The 20,325-nt window shown below is 58.6% G+C and overlaps 2 protein-coding genes across 5 annotated transcripts in view; one reads left to right on the top strand and one right to left on the bottom strand.

The window, feature by feature from the left end:
* The first annotated feature begins 953 nt into the window (after positions 1-953).
* CXCR5 (C-X-C motif chemokine receptor 5) lies at positions 954-13,030 on the top strand. The gene is made up of 2 exons (XM_015082089.3): positions 954-1,502; positions 10,266-13,030. The coding sequence occupies exons 1-2, from the start codon at positions 1,446-1,448 to the stop codon at positions 11,331-11,333; spliced, it is 1,125 nt and encodes a 374-aa protein (XP_014937575.2). The 5' UTR covers positions 954-1,445; the 3' UTR covers positions 11,334-13,030.
* The window catches only part of BCL9L (BCL9 like), a 27,919-nt gene continuing 20,496 nt past the window's right edge, over positions 12,903-20,325 (bottom strand). For all 4 annotated transcript variants that reach the window (XM_027036673.2, XM_027036677.2, XM_027036674.2 and 1 more), the window contains 5 exons: positions 20,059-20,269; positions 19,812-19,896; positions 17,442-19,728; positions 16,702-16,983; positions 12,903-16,268 (listed from right to left, as the gene is read on the bottom strand). In XM_027036673.2, the coding sequence (XP_026892474.1) occupies positions 15,175-16,268; positions 16,702-16,983; positions 17,442-19,728; positions 19,812-19,896; positions 20,059-20,269 (3,959 nt within the window). In that variant the 3' untranslated portion in view covers positions 12,903-15,174. The remainder of the gene's footprint in view (positions 16,269-16,701; positions 16,984-17,441; positions 19,729-19,811; positions 19,897-20,058; positions 20,270-20,325) is intronic.

Below are 20,325 nucleotides of genomic sequence, written 5' to 3'. Positions count from 1 at the left end.
AGTTGCCGAAGGCGGTGAGCGAATGAGGAGGGAAAGACAGGCCCCAACAGCGCAAACAGAAGCCTGGGTTCCTCAAGCTGTTGAAAGCCAAGAAAGCTGTGTCTGTTGGGGGTGCAGCGGGGGTTATAAACGAGGCGAATAGGAGAGAAAGAGGGGGGATGAATATGGAGGAAAAGGTGAAGGAAGGCACTAGAAAGGGTGGAGTCCCAGCAAATGGTAATCTGGCTGGAAAGGAAGCTGATGACAAGAGCAAAGAAGTGGCATGTCATGTGTGGGTACCCCTGTGTGCACAGTCACTGTTTTCACGACATTGTGGCCCAAGAGAGGAAATGCCCCGCTCCTGGAAGAAAGGGCCCAGAGATGAGGTGTGGAGAGGAAATTGATCTGTGTCTACAAAGGGGCTTCTTAAAGGAAGGGGTCCTCAGACAGGACAGAGTTGAGGGAAACGAGAGGGTCACATGAGCCTGTGCGAGTGATAGCCTGGTGTATACAGAAAACTCTGAATGTGCCGTGAGGACACCTGGGTTCGGGTCCCTGCTCTGCCACTGGTTAGTTGTGGGTCCTGGGGATGTTCCTCTCCCATTCTGAGCCTCAGGATCCTCCTGTGTAAAACTCTGCTCCAGCTGGGTAGTGGCTGCTGTTAATAATTAGGTGCCAACCAAGTTAATGTGTAGCCGGAACATCATTCTTTTGAGTCAGAAGACGACTCGGTGCCTGTTTATGTTTTTGTGCTGGTAATTTGGGTGACTTTATTTTCGTCTTCCAGTAATGTTTTAATGATGTTCCCTTTGAAAGTTTCTAACGTTTCTCTCCAGGACTTGAGCTGGAAAGGGAAGAGGTTTTGCCCTTGACCAGGCAAAAGGATAGCAGCAAGTCGGATGACCAAGCGTCCCCATTGGCCTGGGAGTGAGGGGTTTCCCAGGACAAGGGACTTTCGGTTGGTGGCAAACCGGATGATTGGTCACCCTAGTGGCGAGAGAGGTGAAGGCTTGGAGGTGACTTGGAGAGGAGGTCCTGGAAGGGCTCTCCTCCTGTTCCCTTTCTATGTGGAGTTTCCCTCATTGCCCCACTGACTGGTGTGGTGGTTTTCATTATAAGGTACAACTCCCTTATTGGGAGGTACAGGGAGGAGAGGCGAGGGGCAGCCTTCGTATCTGTCACAAGCCCCATTGAGACAACTATTGCCAGGAAAGAAGCCGAAATGCTTGACTAGCACTGATGCTATGGGGATTTTCCCTTTTTCTTCAAAAAAAAAAAAGACCCAGTGGAAAAAAAAAAAAGCGATGAGTTGTGAGGCAGACAGCGGGTCCTACGCGGCCCCAGGAGACAGTGCGCAACTCATTTGCTTAAATTTGCAGCTGACGGCTGCCACCTCTCTATAGGCACCAGGCAGAGAGCCTCTCAACATCAGACAGTGACCAGTCTGGTGACATACGGCTACAAGCATGAACTACCCCTTAACCCTGGACATGGACCTTATCAACTACAACCTGGAGGACATGGTGAGTAGAGACAGATGGTCACCCAGACCCCACTTGGAATTCTCAATTTCCTGTGCCCAGGGCTCAGGGAAGAGGGGACAGCTGTGGAGTCCCCTCCCGCTGTGGATCAGCAGAATCTAGACAGGCCCAATGTCTTTTAAGACTTTTAAGACTGTATTTCCCCATTCCAAGGAGGAAGCAGATAAGTAGAGTTGTTGCTTTAAATAGACATCCTTTAGAGGGGATCAGAATTTTGGGTTCCAGTCCTGCATCCTCCCGGGCTTGCTATGTGACCTCGAACAAGTCACTTTGCCTCTCCATTCCTCAGAAGAAGGTCCTCCTCTTATCTTTTAGGGCTGGAATAAGGGTCTAGATGGGAAAGTACTTTGGAAGTGTTCTTACTGTCAGGAACCTGGTGCTGTTCCAGGGTATTTATTCATCACTTGCTATATGATTGTATCATCAGGGCACTACATTCTGTGTTGAATGGAGAAGCCGAGGATTTGGTCCTGGCCCTCAGATAGCTCACGGTCTACCCATGAAGACAAAACCCCCACTCACTGGAAACTCTTAGACAGTAATTGGGTGCTAAACCAAGGAACTGTGAGACCAGGTGGCCAGCAAGGGAGGGGACCACATGGGGTCAGAGTCGGGGGGAGGGGGGGCACAGGGATGCCAGATTGCTGGGAGAAACTGTGTTAATCCTAGAAATGTTTTAAAGCATGTTGTGGTCCCCATCAGAACACTGGAATCTCTAGAGTTGAGGTGTTCTCGGATGGGCTAAGAAAATGATTCCCAGAATCACACTCTGCTTCGCACCCAAGTCCCTCCTGTGAAGCAGAGGTTCAGCTGGCTTGGCTGTCACTGGGCTCGCAAAGGAGGTGTGTAGGGAAGAGCTAAAGCAGAGACTCTGGAGCTCCTGTGTGTCGGCAGGAGAGGGCTCTTTATGAGGATCTTTGGGGAACTTCTTTCCTCCTTTCCTCCCATGGCCAATGGCACTTCTAGGGAAAGGACTTCTCTTTGCGCTACACTCTGGGCTAGATCAGAAAAGATCCAAATCCTTTCTCCCAACGCCCACTTGCTTTCCTGACCCTAAACTCACCCTGAAATGTTCTCCAACACCCTTCAGTTCCACCGGCTGGAATCCATGCTGGAACTCTACCAGCCGGGTTCCCAGACGTGCTTGGAATAGCCCGCCCACTTGCCCAGATCCCAGCGCTAGGAAGCCGCCGAGAATGTGAGGGGAAGAGCTAATTACCCCAAGTCTGGTCCCTCAGACCCAATCAGATAAAAACAGAGCCAGAACCATCAGTCTAATCCGACCTGCCGCCTAGCCTGTGGGACCCAATACAAAATGAAAACGCAGGGCCCCTTGTTCAAAAATTATTAAGAATTTCAAGATAGCGATCGCAGAGCACCAACCCGAGCGTGGAGCTCTTCTAAGTACAGGGCCCGGCGTGACTGCACAGGCCACATGTCCATAAAGTTGGCCCCGAGAGAAATGACAGACTCTGGGCAGTACCCTCAACCAGGCTAAAACCCCACCGCCCTGACAAGGTGCCAACCTCCCACCCTGGCCCCCAGTCTTGGCCCCTGGCCTCACCCGAGTAGGTTAGTGGATGTTTTCCTCTGCCTACAGCTTTGAGCTGACCACGAACCCTGACCCAGTTGGACGCATAGTAACCAACCCAAGATCTGGCCACTCCTGGCTTCTGAGAAACCACAAGAGTTTCCCCTAACTGCATGTGCCACTCCACTGCGTGACCTACTAGAGACAGGTGGTGGCAGAGGGCAGGGGACAACAGGGCGTGTCCCATATATTAAAGACCACCAGCAGCCCAGGGAGAGAGACCCGACTACTTGTTACGAACTGAGGGCCCTTGGCCACAGCCAGGTGTTGGTCATCCTGTCTTCCCTTCCGCCTCTTGAATTCTGAGATCAACTGCAGCCACTTGAAATGTCCATTTTTAAAAGAGGAGCAGCCAATCCCCACGAGCGGCAGACCCACACAAAAACTCTAGATGGCTGACTAAGCACAAGGAGCCAGGTCCCTGGGGTGGGTGTACCAGGGACCGATCCTGCTAGGAAGGCAGACCTAGGCAGACCCAGAAAAGTCTCTGTCCACAGGAACCTTGATCTGAGAGTGCAGGAACCTTGATCTTGACAGCCTCGGGGCCTGGGCTGGGGGACCTACAGGGGCTGGGGGTAAACCTCACCTCCAGCCCCACCACACCAGCCAGGAGGGGAAGCTGCTAAAAAGCAGGATGAATCTGGTCCAACCCCAGGACCTGGACTCCCCTATCCTCTCCTCAGTGATGGTCCCCCCAAAACATTTCACTGTGGGCAGAGCATCACAGGCTACAAAGCCTGTCCACGTGTATCACCTCATTTCATCAAGGTGTAAGGAAGAGGAACCAAAACCAGCCCAGGCTGTCTCGGGCCATGCGTTGGGAGAGGGGAGGATCCCCCACCCCAAATAGGTCAAAAGTCCCAGAAGAGTCCCAGTGGAGAGGGCCCCAACTGGAGGTGATTTGAGGAATCGGAGATGAGGGAGAGACCCAGGTCCAGCCTGGGGAGGGTTCACTGTTGGGGCAAATCTGGGCTCAGACATACAGACCGCAGTCTCCACCGGGAACTCTTGCCTTCCTTAAGGACACAGATCCCACCCCTCTGACAGAACGGCATAAAAAGTGGCCACGGATTAGGCCCTGAGAATCAGGAGACAAGAACGAATAGTCTTTCAGGAATGACCGGACAAAATGTTTCAAGTGGGTGCTGACCCACGAGATGGTTGCTGTACAAAACCTAGGGTACACATCTACCTGTCCCTCAGACTGGGTGACTGTCCCCAAAGTGTAAATTGACTTTGGGGTGCCACATGGGGACCCTCCCCCAAAACCTAAAGATTCAGCGCAAAGATAGAAGTAGCTTTGGAGCACCTGCATGGCTCAGTTGCTTAAGCGTCTGACTCTTGGTTTCAGCTTAGGCCATGATCTCGTGGTTCGTGGGTTCGAGCCCCGTGTCGGGCTCTGCACTGACAGCTGGGAGCCTGCTTGGTACTCTCTCCCTCTTTCTCTCTCTCTCTCCCTGCCCCTCTCCCTCTCTGCCCCCACTCGTGCTCTCTCTCTCTCTCTCTCTCTCTCTCTCAATCAATCAATAAACATTAAAAAAAAAAAAAACCCAAAAACGTAGAAGTAGCTTAAAGTCTCCCCCCAGAACCACATCCGGGGCAGTACCACGTTCCTAATGGCCAAAACCCTGGGTACAGAGGAAAGAGGAGCCTGGCGGCTTCACTTCTGAAGGGGGGGAGGGAGGAGGGGGGAGGGGGGCAAACCAGGCCCCACATCTCTTCTTCCTTCAAGTGGCAAGCCAGAGTCTCAGATGGTCTTTTGGGAGTGTGGACCCTCAAAAGGAAGAATGGGATCAGGGACACAGACCCCCATTCGCACCCTTAGCCCGATCTCAATCCTCAAGCCACTGCAGGCTGGAAGGACAGATGCCCGGCTGACCCCATTCACAGCTCTTGCCTCTTGGTTGGGAATATCCAGACAAGGGCACAAAAGGAGACAGAACCTGTGGGTGCTGCCTAAGGCCAGAGCAATGACCTGCGTCTGTGTGCAGACGCGTCCTGCGGCCAGTATGACTCAGGCCCCTGGGCTCCCGGGGTTCTGCCCGGATGAGCCACAGCACCCAGCAGGCCGGCGCTCTCTGGGGGACTGAACGCCAAGGTCAGTCTGGCCACAGGACAGACAGCTAGAGAAGCGAAGCTCCCCCACAGGTGCCGAGCTACCTGAAGATCGTGCTCATCCTCAGGCAGAGCATGACAGCCCGAGAATCTGAGCATCTGGGAGCTGTGAGTGAGGGGCACTCGAGGGCAGAGCCCAGTCTCCCGTCCAGGGCTGGAATCCCTTCCCGAATACTTGAGCTCATTCTTCCTCCTCCCAGGGGACCCCAACCCACCGTGGGAGAGTTCTGCCTGTGAGAAGCTCCTTTCTCCTTTGACTGAAACACCCAACCCCCAGCCTCTGCCCATCCCTCCCCATCTGCCCTCGAGAGCCTCAAACAGTGAGCCCGTCCCGCCCTCTTGCCTATGGTGGTTCTTCCAGTCCTTGAAGAAGGCATCTGTCCTGGGCTCGGGTCTTCTTCTCCCAAGACTCTGCACCCCGGTACCAGAAAACTTCCTCCCAGGGTGGGGATTTCCAGACCCCTCAGCAAACCGGTCACCCTTGTCCAGACCAAACAAACTGCGATGGTGTCAGCTGCCCACCTACAGGTTTCTGTTCACCTAAGTAAGGTGACGGGAGCCTTTCTGGCAGCCGCGTCACCCTGTTGACTCATCTTAAGCTAGCAACCAGCAGACTCTCGGGCCTTTTTCTTCATCAACTGTCGGTAAGCCAGGTCTTCCCTAACTTGTCCCCCGACGGTTGAAATCTTAAACCCGAGTCTAGGTCTCTATATATTCCCCTGTCAATTCCATCTGGTCAGCTTGGGCCTCTAGTTCCAGGCTGTGGAGGACGCTGCATTGCCTGGAAGGGTCCCCCAGCCGTGTCAGCTGAGACAGGGTGGAGAGTGTCAAAAGGGTGAGGGTGTGGGACAGACTCCAGAGGAATGCTCCGGTTAGCCCCTGCCCCACCAGCTCACACAGTCTAATCAGCAAATGTTTGCTAATCCTCACGCTGGCCAGTGCAGCGCCCCGATGCACCTGCTCCGCTCCTCCCCCCCTGCCCATCCTCTCTTCTCCTCAACACCAGAACACAGAAGGTTCTAACTCCTCTCGCCCTGTCCCCAGTGCTCAGAGCAATTTCTACCTGGATTCCTGGCTCACTGCTCAGCTTTATCCTGCTCATCAGGTCTCCTTGCCTTCTCCGGGGCATGAGCCCCCGGCCTCTGTGCAGGCTCTCTGCTGGGTACCTGCCTAGGCCACATGCCCTCGTGGCCTGGCCTGGGCACGTGGCTGTGTCTCTACACGGTGCGTGCTGCTGTCAGAGTATGTGTGTGCCTGAGGGCCCCGGGTTCCTGCAGCTTTTGATGTCAAAGAATGAGTAAGCGCTTGGCCAGATTGCCTGCACTGAGCTCCCTCAGGGTGTGAGCCTTGGAGGGTTCCCTTCTGCACCCCACTCCCCAACGTATTTAAGATTCGACGTATTTAGGATTAGGTTCCTCATCTTCCCACTGGGCCAGAGTCAACCTTGCCTCACTACCTCTCTCCATGGTTTGGGGAGGGGTGGGGTGGCTGATCCCCTAGGTATGGGAAGTGGCTTTCACATGTGCCACTTCTGAGCCCCCAAAATGTCTGTTTGACACCTCCTGCTGAGATGTACTAACAACTCCCAGCACCCCTCAAACCGGCTTCCTCCCATGTTGTTGCCCTCCCTGCCTGAGCACTTTTCCAAACAAATACCTCTTGGCAAGAAGGAAAAGATAGCTCCCCTCAACCCTCTTTGAAACCCAGCTTCTCAGGAGATGGGAGTTCTAGGGTCCTGGGGGCACTTCCTGCCGGGGCGCGGATGTTAAATGGGCAATAAACCAATCAGCCTGGATGCTTTAGAGGGTAAGGATTTGACTGGTTATCATAAAGGGCCTCGGGGGTCAGGTAGGTGGGCTGTACCTACCCCGGCCAGATGTTGCCCAAGGGGCAGTGGGCCGCCAGGCTCCCCCCCAAAGGTAGGCGGAGTCCAGCCCCACTGACTGCCCCAGGCCCCGTATCTCTTCGCCCCTGGTCTGAATTGCTTTGCTCACCACTCACCTCACTGTTTCCCCCGTGTACCTCCTGGTCAATTCCAATAGGAGTCAACGAGCATACTGGAAATAGCTCCCGGTATGGGGACAGAACCCAAGATGGGCTCTAGGCTCTCAAGGGTATTGGGAGGAGGCAGGAACCGAGGAAGGGTGAAAAGAAGTGTTTGGGTCTCTGCAGAGGCACAGAGAGGGACTTGCCTCAAACTTTGGAATACAAGGGCCTCCGGCCCTCTCTGAGAAACTGCTCTCAGCGGTAGTAACGACACAGAGAGGGGCGCCTGGGTGGCTCAGTCAGCTAAGCGTCCGACTCTTGATTTGGCTCAGGTCACGATCTCACAGTTAGCGGGATCGCGGGATGGAGCCCTAGGTCAGGCTCTGTGCTGACAGTGCAGAGCCTGCTTGGGATTCTCTCTCTCTCTCTCTCTCTCTCTTCCTCCTCCTGCTCTCTCTCTCAAAGTAAATAAAGATGAAAAAACTTGGTTAAAAAGATGCAGAGAATGTAAGAAGAGAATCTAGTTCCAAGCTAGGAAGGAGGGAGGTAGGAAGGTGGGGCTGAGTGGGACCTTGGAGGAACCATAGGCATTAATGAGACAGGCAGTCGTGGGGAGAAAGAATTGTTCTGTAAAAGGTAGAGTTGGAGCAAAGTCTTGGACACGGGAATGATGAACCTGGAGGACAGGGCGCCTAAGGCGATAAAGTAGAAGGCGAGGCTTGAAAAGTTGGAGGAATATACATTTTGTAGACACGTCAAGCCCCCGTAGGGGAGTTCAGACGTCACCCTGCAAGCCCATGGTTTTCAAATGAAAGTAGAGATGGTTTTTGTTTTTTTTTTTTTTTTAATTAAACGAGAGCTTCTGTGTGAAACACCACACGAGACAAGAGTGGAGAAGTTTGGTTCGAAGGCAAGGAGAGGAGCTGAGCCTTCCCCTTCCTCCCTCCCCACCCCCAGCCCCAGGAAGCCCTGCAAGGACAGTCCCTGGATGGGATCACGCTGTGTGGAGTGCCCTGCAATCGGATCTGGAATGTGGCCGTGTGTGTCAAACCTCTTTCCCTAAGAGAACATGCAGTTAATCTCATTTCTTTTTGAGAACTACATCGTATTCTGTTGTGTGAATGCACGGAGACTGGCTTACGCCAATCTCCTGTTGAGTAATTGCATCACAAACATGACTTCTTATAATTGGCTTTGCTATTAAATGTGAAACTGGGCAAGGGGGGTAAAGGTGAAAAGCAAACCACTGCTTACAGGTAACCGGGGACCAACAAAGGACTTTAAGCAGGACACTGATGGGATCTGCGGGTTGGAAAATTCCTCCTGTGTTTGGCGGATGGACAAGGGTGGAGAAGTTGCTGGCATGGGGCCATGGAGGCGGTAGGGTGAACAAGGGCTGGACTGAGCCTGTGGCAGAGGGATGCTGGGGTGGGGGGAGGCAGAGGGCTCTGCCATCGCACCGATGTATCCTCCACCCCCTTCCCCCAGACCCACTTGCCCCGGGGACCAGAAGGAAAGACACAGGTTGGGGACCTGGGTCTGCCCACTGAGAGCGAATAATGTGACCCACAACTGGGGCCCCTGGGTGGCAGCGTAACCATCTCCTGCTTTGTGCAAGACCCTCACTCTCCTGGAAGAAGGGCAGTGTGAGACCATCTAGAGCTTCTGTGCAGAGTATCCTGTCCCATCCTCTGCCTCCCCGGGGCTCATCATTTATAGAAGTGTCTTTTTCAACCCACATAAGTTGGTTATAATTGGTTTGAAACCATGGGGAGGGGGCCAGTGGGAGGGGTGGAGAACAGGGCTGGGAAGTGAGGAGGAGCAGGTGCAGGGGGACAGCTGCGAGTGAAAGGTATGAAAACAGACACCGTGTCTTCCTTTGCGGTTAGCTGGGTAAACAACCTGAGCGCTGGTGGGGTGGGGTAAGGGGGGAGGAGGAGGGGGGGAGGAGAAGGAGGAGGAGGTGAGGGGAGGAGGAAGGGGAGGAGGAGGAGGAGGAGCTTCCAGAGACAAAGTGGGCGCATCACCCTCTCTTGGAACAGCAACACCGCTTCCTCTCTTCTGAAGCCGAGAAGGAAGCAGAGGAGGGAGCTCCCGAGTGATGGGCAGGAGTAGGGAGGGAAGCCCAGGCAGGGCTGCATAGTGGTGGAAAAATCGGCTCTGGAGGGAGATCAACGTGGGTTCAAACACACCTGACCTTTGTAAGATAGGAAAATCACAGGGGCGCCTGGGTGGCTCAGTCGGTTAGGCGTCTGACTTCGGCTCAGGTCATGATCTCACAGCGAGTTCGAGCCCCGTGTCAGGCTCTGTGCTGACAGCTCAGGAGCCTGGAGCCTGCTTCCTCCCTCTCTCTCTGCCCCTCCCCTGCTCGCTCTCCATCTGTCTCTCTCTCTCTCTCAAAAATAAACAAACATTAAAAAAAAAAAAAAAAAGACAGGAATAGCACATACCTGAGCTTGTTATGCGGAGTGAACAAAGCAGGAGGCTAGCGCTACAATCTCAGCTACAGTGAAGACATTCAGGAACAGGGAGACGCATCAAGAGGAAGCCCGCAGGCCACACCAGCAGCTGCCCCCTCAGCAGGATCTTAGGTTTTAGCGCCCGCTGCTCTGTTGGGAATTGGAGCAGATGGCCCCTTGCCCCAACCAGACCCATTTCCAAAACTGAAGTTCCAATTCCGTGCCGTGAGCCGGCGGCCTTCCCTACCCGAGGACACGTAAACTCAAAGCACCTAACAGGTGCACAGCCCTTCAGAGTCCGTGAAGCCTCTCCCTACCAAACGCACCACGCATCTCCTTCCATCTTCGTCACCACCCCGCGAGGAATCAGTCCCGTTTACAGTCGAAACCTGCAGCTGGGAAGGGCAAAGCGAGTTGTTCGTGGACACACAAGGGGAGGTCGGGATTTGGTCGGTGGGATGTATCGGGAGCCCGGGGACAAAGGCAGCGTGGGGGTGGGGAGGACAGGAGAAATCTACAGGGGACTCGGGGTCCCCCTGTGAGGGGGAAGATGGGTCCTCAGTTCCCCGCCCTGCTGTCTCCTTGCCCTTGCAGTACAAGGAACTAGGCAACTACAGCGACAGCACGGAGAGCCCCGCGGTGGAAAATCACCTCTGCTCCACAGCGGAGGGGCCCCTCCTGTCCTCCTTCAAGGCCGTGTTCATGCCCGTGGCCTACGGCCTCATCTTCCTCCTGGGGATGATGGGCAACATCCTGGTGCTGGTGATCCTGGAACGCCACCGGCAAACCCGCAGCTCCACCGAGACCTTCCTGTTCCACCTGGCCGTGGCCGACCTCCTCCTGGTCTTCATCCTGCCTTTTGCCGTGATCGAGGGCTCCGTGGGCTGGCTCCTGGGCACTTTCCTCTGCAAAACTGTGATCGCGCTGCACAAGATCAACTTCTACTGCAGCAGCCTGCTCCTGGCCTGCATCGCCGTGGACCGCTACCTGGCCATCGTCCACGCCGTCCACGCCTACCGCCACCGCCGCCTCCTCTCCATCCACATCACCTGTGCCACCATCTGGCTGGCGGGCATCTTCTTCGCCTTGCCGGAAATCCTCTTCGCCAAAGTGAGCCGCCTCCATCGCAACGACTCTCTGCCGCGCTGTACCTTCTCTCAGGAGAACCGAGCTGAAACCAACGCCTGGTTCACCTCCCGCTTCCTCTACCACCTCGGGGGCTTCCTACTGCCCATGCTGGTGATGGCCTGGTGCTACGTAGGAGTGGTGCACCGGCTGTGCCAGGCCCAGCGGCGCCCGCAGAGGCAGAAGGCGGTCAGGGTGGCCATCCTGGTGACGAGTGTCTTCTTTCTCTGTTGGTCGCCCTACCATGTCGTCATCTTCCTGGACACCCTGGCGAGGCTGAAGACCGTGAGCAACAGCTGTGAGCTGAACGGCTACCTCTCCGTGGCCATCACCATGAGCGAGTTCCTGGGCGTGGCCCACTGCTGTCTCAATCCCATGCTCTACACGTTCGCGGGCGTCAAGTTCCGGAGTGACCTGTCGCGCCTCCTGACCAAGCTGGGCTGTGCCGGCCCCGCCTCCCTCTGCCAGTTCTTCCCTACCTGGCGCAAGAGCAGTCTCTCTGAGTCAGAGAATGCCACCTCCCTCACCACCTTTTAGGTCCCGGCCCCCTTCGTTTCTGCTTTCCTTGGGGGATGCGGTGTTACTGGAGCCCCTTCCACGGGACCTGGGATCCTAAGAGCTCGCCGTGGCCTAGCTGTGTCCTCACATGGGGCAGCTGGATGAACCAACCCCTCTCTCCAGGACATCCCTGCCGTCGCTTCTTCCAGCCCCAGGGCTGGGCTGCAGGCCAGGGAGGGGAGGCAGCCCAAAGGCAAGAGCAGAGGATACCTGTGCCCGGCTGTATCCCCCGGGGCTGAGATGACCCCCCCCACACACACACACCTTGTTTCATCTTAACCATTGGAAGCTCAAGAAACAACTTTTACTTCGGCCCTTGCCCATTGCGGAAGTCAGTCCCCTCCCAGAATGCACTCCGTCAGCTCAGGGACCACCGACCTGCACCACTACCCACCTCTCCTCTCGCCCCACCTGCCGAAAGAAGCTAGAGGCTGAGCACCAGGGGATGGATGGAGGTCAAGGCCGAGGAAAGGCCAGCTGGCAAAAGAACGCGGCCTTAATGTCTCAGTCACTAACAAACACAGACGTTCTGCCGGGCCACCAGCCCTGCAGCATCTTGACCAGGCCGGAAACTCAGACTGACCCAATCCCGGAAGCTGCTCCTGGCCCTGACCAAAATGGCCCTGGGCCAGCCCCGCGTCACTGGGCCCTGGGAGGTCTGCAGACTGAGGGCAGACTCCAGGCGCCCTCAGAGACCAGCCAGACAGTGTCCTACAGAAGAAAGAAGGCCCAGCCAGCAGAGAGAAGCCACTGACAGGAAAGATTCTCCTTCCTTAGCCCCAAGGAGGCACAAGTAAAAACCAAGGCCTGCTGTCTTCTCTGCCCAGTGTAAAGAGGGCCAGGGGCAGTAGGGTCCGGGGTGCCGGCGGGTCTGGGCACTGATAAGGAAGGAGGTAGTCCGTTCCTTCCCGCCCCCCTCTCTGCAAGCTACACAGCAAAGGGGTCGCAATCGCACGGAGGGAGCACTTCGCCGAGAGTCAGAATGGAGATGGAGACCCGCCCCCCAGAGAAGGACGACAGACTGAAAGGGGCTTCTGGGGGTCGTCACATCCAGCGCCCTGCCTGCAGGCCAAACCCAGAGCTTGCCTGTCTCTCTGGGCCTCAGCAAGAGCCACGAGGCATCCCCTTCGTCTAGGCAGGGTGAAAAGCAGGCCTGGGCAGGGAAGTCCCCGAGCCTCAGGAAGCCAAGCCCTGCCCCTGAGAGGATACTACTCAGATGGAACCAGAGGATGCTGCTCCGTGCCTGCCTGCCCAGAGAGGGCTCTCCCTCCCTCCTCCGCAGCCTCTGGGCTCGCCAGGGCGGGATGTCCGGGACCCCAGCACTTGCTGAGGGCACCTCTGGGTTGCCCAGTCCCGCTCAAGGCAGCTGGCCAAGCTCCCTGGGAGGCCCCCATGGTGGAAGTCAGAGCTTGTGACCCCAGGAGGGAGGGCTGTATCTTCACCGTAGGACCCTGGGAAAGCCCCCGGAGCCCCGCTTTTTCTCTCCCAGCATCCAACAGTAAGCTGGGCAGTCGAGTAGCCAGACACAAAAGCAAAAAGGCAAGAGGATGGATTTTAATTTTCTCTTTTTAATAAAAAGGCACCTATAAAACAGGTCAATACAGTACAGGCAGCACAGAGACCCCCGGAACAAGCCTAAAAATTGTTTCAAAATAAAAACCGAGAAGATGTCTTCACATATTGTATTTATATATTTATATTTATATATATATATTTATATAATGGTACAAAATGGCTGGGGGTATGGCCATGGATGGAGGGAAGTAGGCTGGCCTGTGGAGTTCACCTTGGAAAGCTAGTCTGGTGGCGGAGATGGGAGAAGACAACGGGGAGGGCATTAGGCCCTTTGCGGTCTGACCCCTCTCTCCTCTGGGCAGGAAACACTTAGAGTCAGTTTGGGGAGTCTTGGGTCGGGCGGGGGGGGGGGTGGTTCATGGGTACAAGGCCCAGGTTGAGGCAGGGTGGGCAAAGCGCTGGCAGGATGGAAGCTAGGTGGCCCCCAGACACAGATGTCGGGGCCCTGGCCCTGGGCCCCTGGGAAGGTGCTGGGGGAGGCAGGGGCCTGCAGCCAGCCGGCCCCAGAGGAAGCGCTTGACCTGGCTGACGGTGGACTGAGGACAGCACCAGACTGGGAAAAGTGGGGCGAATTCCCTTTGTATCACAGCTGCCAATGCTAGACCAGACCCTGCAGATCAGGAAGGCTGGGGATGGGGCCACGGCAGAAGACCCCTTGTCTAGAAATGGCCCCCGGCCCCGGAGGCGGGGCACAGAAGGCCAGGGAACTGCCCTGCCACCTCACAAGGCAGGAAAGGAAGTGAGAAAAGGAGAAGTGTTTTACTCCTGGGGCCAAGGGGGCAAAACACTGAGTCTGTATGGCTTCAGCTCTGACCAGAGGCAGGTGGGGAGTTGTGGGAAAGAGCAGGGGACTGAGGGGGAGGCAGTGGCTGCACCTGGGCGGGCACAGAGCCCTGAGCCCGGGGCAGGGGGACCTTGCCGGTGAGAAGGCAGGCAGAGAGGAGGCGACAGGAGGCCCCCTGCTTTTCCAACACTTTCTCTAATCCATGCTCAAAGGATGGAGGCTGGAGAGAGACAGATCTACTCAGCCAAACCCTTTTCCTTCCGCCTTTGGTGATAAGAAGTAGGTGGCAGTTCCTGGAAGAGACGGGGCCTGGGGGTCACCTGGCCCAGGGCTACCGCAGCAGGCACAGGACCACGTGGACCACCGTGCCACCACCCCATGGCTCCACTCAAGGGGGCCACACAGCCTCCACCTCTCCCTCCTTTCCTTCATCCCACACTGAGGAGGGAGGACTTCAAGTTCTGGCCAAGGTGTAGCAGCAGGGGATACCAGCCATCCATAGCTGGGAAGCCAGGGCCCCGTGTCGCCTGTGCGGGGCGAACACACACGCCCGTGCACACATTCTCCTGAATCATTCAGCAACAGACAGACTGCCGCTCTGGGAGGCCTCAGCCCGGATGGGGCTCTCCAGGAGGAAGCCTCGGTGGTCTGACCTCAGTTTAGGTGCGGGCTATCTTTCATTTCACCGTTTGGGGAAGGGACCGGAATGGTATCCTTACAGACCCAGAGACAATGCACACACTGGGTACCTGTGTCAGACTGCATGGTCCTGAGTCCAGGAGAATGGAAGGGGCAAGAATTTGAAGAGGGAGGGAAGGGTTTTCTTTTATCCTTTTTTCTTTTTTGTGACTTCTATCAAAACACAGAAATACAGCACACACACAAACCGGCACAAAAGCGCAGCGCTCTATTTACAGCTGCGGCTGGCACCTGCCCACCTGGCCAGCCGCCTGCAGGGAGGGGTGGGAGAGGGGGTCAGCCACATCAGCAGGGAGAGGAAATGAGGCAGGAAGAGACAGAAGGAAAAACAGGTGGGAGCAGAGAAACCAAGAGGAGAGAGAAGCTCGCGGCAGAAAGGAAAGGGACAGAGTGGGGAGACCTCCTCCTTCCCCTCTCCCCCCACGGACTCGACACAGGACTCCGAAAGCACAGCTGCAGAGGGTGGGTGCAGAGAAAGAGGGAAGGGAGAGGCTCCATAGGACTGGGGAGGAACGGGCGAGGGGCAGTCCCGGTGGTGGCCGAAATGGAACCCCAATCCAAAACCCCCCACCCCACTCTGTCACTTCCCCTTAAGCTGCCAGCACATCTGGTTTCCACAAAATGCCACGCCCCACACAAGCCCCTCCCACCCCCTCCACCCCACCCCTTGACCCAGGCCATGCCAACACTGGAGGGGAAGGAACTTTCTTAAGGTTATCTTATTTGCAGTATCGCCCCAGCTCCGGCCCCGCACGGCGACTGCTAGAAGGGCAGGTTGGCCATGCTGCCCGGCGCCGGGAGGTAGCCCATCTGGCTGTCCAGAGACACGCTGCGCTGCCGCAGGGGATGGGACACCATGAGGTTCTGCTGGGGCGGGGGGCCCATGAGGGAGCCCTGTGGGGACAGCATGTGGGGGGGCTGGCTGTAGACCTCGCCCCCCACGCCCCGTTGCTTCATCAGCATGAAATTCTGCTGGGTCATGAGGCCTTGCGGAGGCGACATGACCCCCTGGTGCAGGCCGTGGGGCACCATGCCCTGCTGTGGGGGCACACCTGTCCTGCCCAGCAAGGACATCTGTCCGGGGTGGCACATGGACATGTTGAGCCCCCGCTGGACGCCCTGCTGGCCCGGGAGGTTGGGGGGCCGTGAGGGGGTCTGCTCCGCCATCATGTTCTGCAGGTTCATGAGATGCAGATTGGGGGGCTGGGCCTTGGGGGGCTGGTTCTCGCTCTTGGGGAAGTACTGGAGGGTGCTGCTTGGCTTCTCAGAGGGGATGATCCTCGACAAGTCGAACTCAGGGATCCCCGTCGGGGTGGGCCGGATCACCTCGCTCAGCTCGGGGTCGTTCAGCACTGATGCCACCCCGGGGAGCACGCCCGGCGGGTAGGCGTCGCCCATGCGCCCAGCCATGCCTTTGCCCATCAGGTGCTGCTGAGGGGGCATGGGGCCGGGCGGCTGGCTAGGCAGGTCCTCTGGGGGCAGGGGCATGCCTGAAGGGTAATGCTGCTGCAGGCCAGGCCCCCCACCCCCACCCCCACTGGGGGCCATGGCACCGTGGGGCTGCTGCAGCCGAGGAGGGAAGGGCATCATCTGGGAGGAGCTGGGCACAGGGCCGCAGGGGGCATTCAGGGAGTCTGGGCCCCCTGGAGGCAGCATCATCGAGTTTTGAGGGGGCCCTCCTGTCCCCTGCGCATTGGGGTGCAATGGAATGTTGGACCCCAGAGGGGTAGGGGAGGGCAACATGGTAGGTGGGGGTTCGTGGGACAGGGGCTGCTGGCCTGGCAGGTTCATGCCCATGGGGCTCTGGGCAGCAGCCGAGTTCAGGTGCATCTGGTTGGGCTGGTTATTGCTGATCCCTGTGGGGAGAGAGAAAAGAGGGTCAGAAGCTGTGTGCACCCAGCTGTGAGAGGGTGCAGAACTCAGTCCTTCCCCACTCCCCAGCCAGGCTCATGCCAGGAGGGGTAAGGGGCCTCCACCGTGGGCCTGTCCTGGCTGCAAGGGCATGGACTTGAGGCATTCAAGTCAGAAGCCAAGAGACCCAAGTTCTGGCCCAGTTTGCCATGGGGTCATCATCGCATGTTGGAAAGACCACTGGAGTACTCTGGGCTTCGTTTCGCTAAATTGACAAGCGGGAAGTTGACCCGGGACGCCACACCCCCATTCCCAGGGCCCACTGGAAGCACACGAAAGCCAGCATAACCACAGGGGTGACTGCTGGCCATGGCATCTCTTCCCGTGCCCGGTGCCCACACCAGCTCTTCTCCTTGCGGCCCCCTTCCTGCCTCGCACCTGGCCCAGAGCCCTGCGGCGGTGGCGGAGGGGGGAGCAGGGGCCGGTCGGGCAGCAGCTCGTCGTCAGAGGTGGCGATAGTCTTGATGGCATTGTGGTAGAGCGGGGTAGAGCTGGGCATGGCGTACTTGGACATCTGGGACATCATCAGTGACAGGGGGTTCTGGGAAGGCGCGGGGTCTGGGGAGGAAGTGAATGGCAGGCTGGGGTTCATGAGGCCGCTGGGAGGGTTGGCGGGAGGCGCTGAGGAGCTGCTCCGGGGGCCGCTAGGCGGGAGGGCACCTACGGAAGCGGGGAGACAGAAAGAGCGGGAGTGACTGGGGAGGGGAAGACGAATTTGGCTGCTCACGTTGTGGGTGAGGGAAAGGCCAGCTCCCGAATCTCCCGACTCCTCCAAGCACACCTCCGCGCCAGTGTTCTGTTCAGCACCCTCAACGTGGACCCCCGCTATCACTACAGCCCACCCGTCTTCAAGCAACTCCTGCAGCCTCAGGGGCCCAGACAGTGGGGAGACCCCAAGTATGAACCCCTCAAAACACCTGGGAGATCACCACGGCGCTCCCTGCGGACGCTCACGCCCAGCTGGTGACATGTGCCCCTTAAGCAGAGCCATCCACCTTCGCGCCTGGATACAGACGCCTTCACTCAGTTGCCTGCCCCAGCCCGAACACGCCCCCCGACCCCGGGAGGTTCCCAGTGCCAGAGTCCAGTGCCCCCCCTGCCTGGCCTGGCGGACTTACCCTGTTCCATGTTGCCCAGGGTGGTGGAAGAGTTCATGTTGAGAGGCGGCTGCTTGTTCTGGGGGACCCCAGGGCTGGGCATGGCTGTCTTGGGTGAGGCGACCCAGCCCGGAGAAGGCACCGCCATGGAAGGAGACTTGAGCCTGCTGGGCGAGCCAGTGGGCGAACGGACGCTGAGAGAGGAGCTGAGGACCTGGGGTGACTTAAGAGGTCCCGGTGGGTTGGCCGAAGGCAAGGGCACCATCTGTGAGGGAGTCTGGGGTGATTTGAGGTTGGCAGAGGGCGATGTGACCAGGGGTGAGTGCACCTGGCTAAGGGTGGGCGACTTCAGGTGCCCCATGCCTGGTGAGCCCATCTGATTAATACTGATGGTGAGGTCTGAAGGCCGTCTGCCCAGCCCCCGACTGGGGGCCGAATGCACGGACCCGGGAGGATTGGACGCGGGGGGCAGAGGCATGTGGCTGAGCCGGGTGGTGCCCACATTGCCCATGGGCATCGAGCTCTGGTCAGGACTGAACATGTCTTGAGTATTGCCCATGTCCTGGGGCATGGCTTGGTAGGGTCCCTGGCCCCCAGAGAATCCCTGCTGGCCCTGGTTGGGAAACTGTGAGGGCATAAGCATCTTCTGCGGGCCACCCATCATGCCACTGCTGTTCTGGGCCCGCACCCGGGCCATCTCCTCAGGGCTGAGGCCCTGCGGCCCCATCATGTCCCCCGGGCCCCGCATCTTCTGCGACATCAGCATCTGCTGCTGTGGGGTCATCTGGACGTTCAGGTTCATGTTCATGTTCATGTTCACATTCATGTTCATGTTGAGGTTGCCTGGCCCCATGGGAGGGTCCACCTCTCTCAGCCCAGACTGCCCCATGGGGGGACTCAGGAGGCCCCGGCCTCCACCAAACTCCATGCCCATGGGGGTGCCCGCCAGGCCCTCGCCACCAGCCATCTGCCCGGGGAATATGGCCGGATCCATCTGCCGATGGGCCTGCATCATCCGCTCCATCTCCATGCCCTGTCCCATGGCGCTGCCTGCCATGCCCAGGGGGCGTTGCATGCCCATCGACCGCTTCTCCAGCAGCTGGTGCCGCAGTAGCTCCTCCCGGACCCGAGGGGTCATGAATCGCTCTGCTTCGCCCTGCCCCCCTGGGTAGGGCACAGCATTCTGGGCAAAATTGCCGGGGCCCCCCATGGGGGGCAAATCTTCGGTCCAGCCCATACCCGGCCTCACAGGCCTCTGCATGGCATTCATGGGCACCTCCATGGGCATACCCTGCATGCCCCCAAACCCAGGCACCCGTTGCATCTGGTTGCCGGGGAAACGGGGGCCGGGAAAGGGAGGTCCGCCCCGGAGCTGCATGGGATCTTGGACGTCCATGGGTCCCCGCAGCTGGGCACCCATCCCTGGTGGCCACTGATCCCCAGGCTTGCTGTGGTAGGGAGGCGGCGGCCCCCTCACCATCATGCCCCCCATGCCCATCATGTCCTGCAAAGGGCGGCCCCCGTGCAGCCCAATCTGCTCCTCCTTCCGCCGCTTCTCCTCGTAGTATTCTTCCTGCAGCTTGCGCCAGGCCACCTGCTCCGGCGTCAGGCTGTCCTGACCCAGCCTCTGCATCATCATGTTCATCTGTTGCCCCATGTCGCCGCCCGAGGGGTGCCCAGGCACTTCATGCTCCAGCGGGGGGCCCCCTAGGCTCTGCGTCTGTGAAATCATGGACTGCAAGGGCTCCTCGTACTTCTTCAGCCCGCTGGGAGGGGCCGCAGGGGGCTGCTGGGGGGCGGGAGGGGCTTGTGCTGGTGGGCCCCCCTCCACGGCTCCTCCTGGGGGCCCCTTGAGGAAGGGCTCGGTCTCCCCGCTGCGGAGCAACAGCCGCTCAATGTCTCGAAGCGTCTGGAGGGAGCGCTCCCGATGCTCCAGCTGCTCCTTGGACAGGCCTTCCGAGCCCACCAGGCTCCGCTGCCCGTTCCCGGTGGGGGCGGCCTCCCCCAGCAGGGCAGGGCCCGGGGCGCTGCCGGGGTCTCCTCCAGGAGGCAGCGGGTTATTGGCGGTGGCGGCTGTAGGGGTGTTGGGGTGGGTGCCCCCGGCGCCACCGCCCGTGCTGGCGGCTCCCACGGAGTTGGGTGTCAGGTCCTGACCGGTGTCCTCGGGAGGACCCTCTGAAGGCAGGGCGGGCGGTGCGCTGCCAGGGGCGGGGGGCGGCGGGGGCGGCGGCAGTGGCTGGGGCTGCGGCGTGCCTGCTGATGGCGTGCTTAGGGGCAGCGGTTCTGGGGTAGGTGGCACTTTCGGGGCCTGCAGGACGACAGAGGCAGAGTGTGAGACAGCTAAGGGGATGCGCTGGCCAATCCTCCTGTTCACAGAGGCGCCGCACCCACCTGGTCCAGCTTGGCCCGGGGCACGTTCTGCTGGTGGTAGGTGAGGATGGAGTCGGCCCGGCCCTGAAGCACCGCCTCAGCAGCCCTGCACGGGAGGGAGGGTCAGGCACAGAGAGCTCAGAGAGGGGGCGGGAGGGAGCCCCTGCCCTCACCCAGCCCAACCTAAGCCTGGCTCCCTGCAGCCACACACTCAGGCTGAGGGGCACTGGGGAAAGGGAGCCGGCTCGGCCTGCCCCGAGGCACTTACGTGTTGGCCAGGTGGGTGGTGAAGACGTACACGTACTGCGAGGGAGGCTTTCCGGGGACGCCCCCACCCCCGCCCCCAGGGGCATCAGGCCGGAGGCCCGGCGGAGGCCCGTGGGGGGCGCCTGGGGCGCTGCTCTCGCTGAGGGGCAGTTGGGCGGCTTGGCCGGGACCCAGCTGTGGGGCCGCCATGGCTGGGTCTGCTACATTACAGTCTGCGTGAGAGAGGAGAGAAACAGGGTAAGCAGCCTAGATTTAGAAAGGAGAGCCA

The sequence above is a fragment of the Acinonyx jubatus genome, chromosome D1, assembly GCF_027475565.1.
Source record: "Acinonyx jubatus isolate Ajub_Pintada_27869175 chromosome D1, VMU_Ajub_asm_v1.0, whole genome shotgun sequence".
Taxonomy (NCBI): Eukaryota; Metazoa; Chordata; class Mammalia; order Carnivora; family Felidae; genus Acinonyx; species Acinonyx jubatus.
The sequence above is the reverse complement of the archived record's forward strand: the minus strand, read 5'-3'. Positions and strand labels throughout refer to the sequence as shown.

Bases quoted from the DNA above. Each gene is read 5' to 3' on its own strand.
- CXCR5 (XM_015082089.3), top strand. From the start codon at position 1,446: ATGAACTACCCCTTAACCCTGGACATGGACCTTATCAACTACAACCTG. The intron at 1,503-10,265 runs GTGAGTAGAGAC...TTGCCCTTGCAG, and splicing joins ACTACAACCTGGAGGACATG to TACAAGGAACTAGGCAACTA.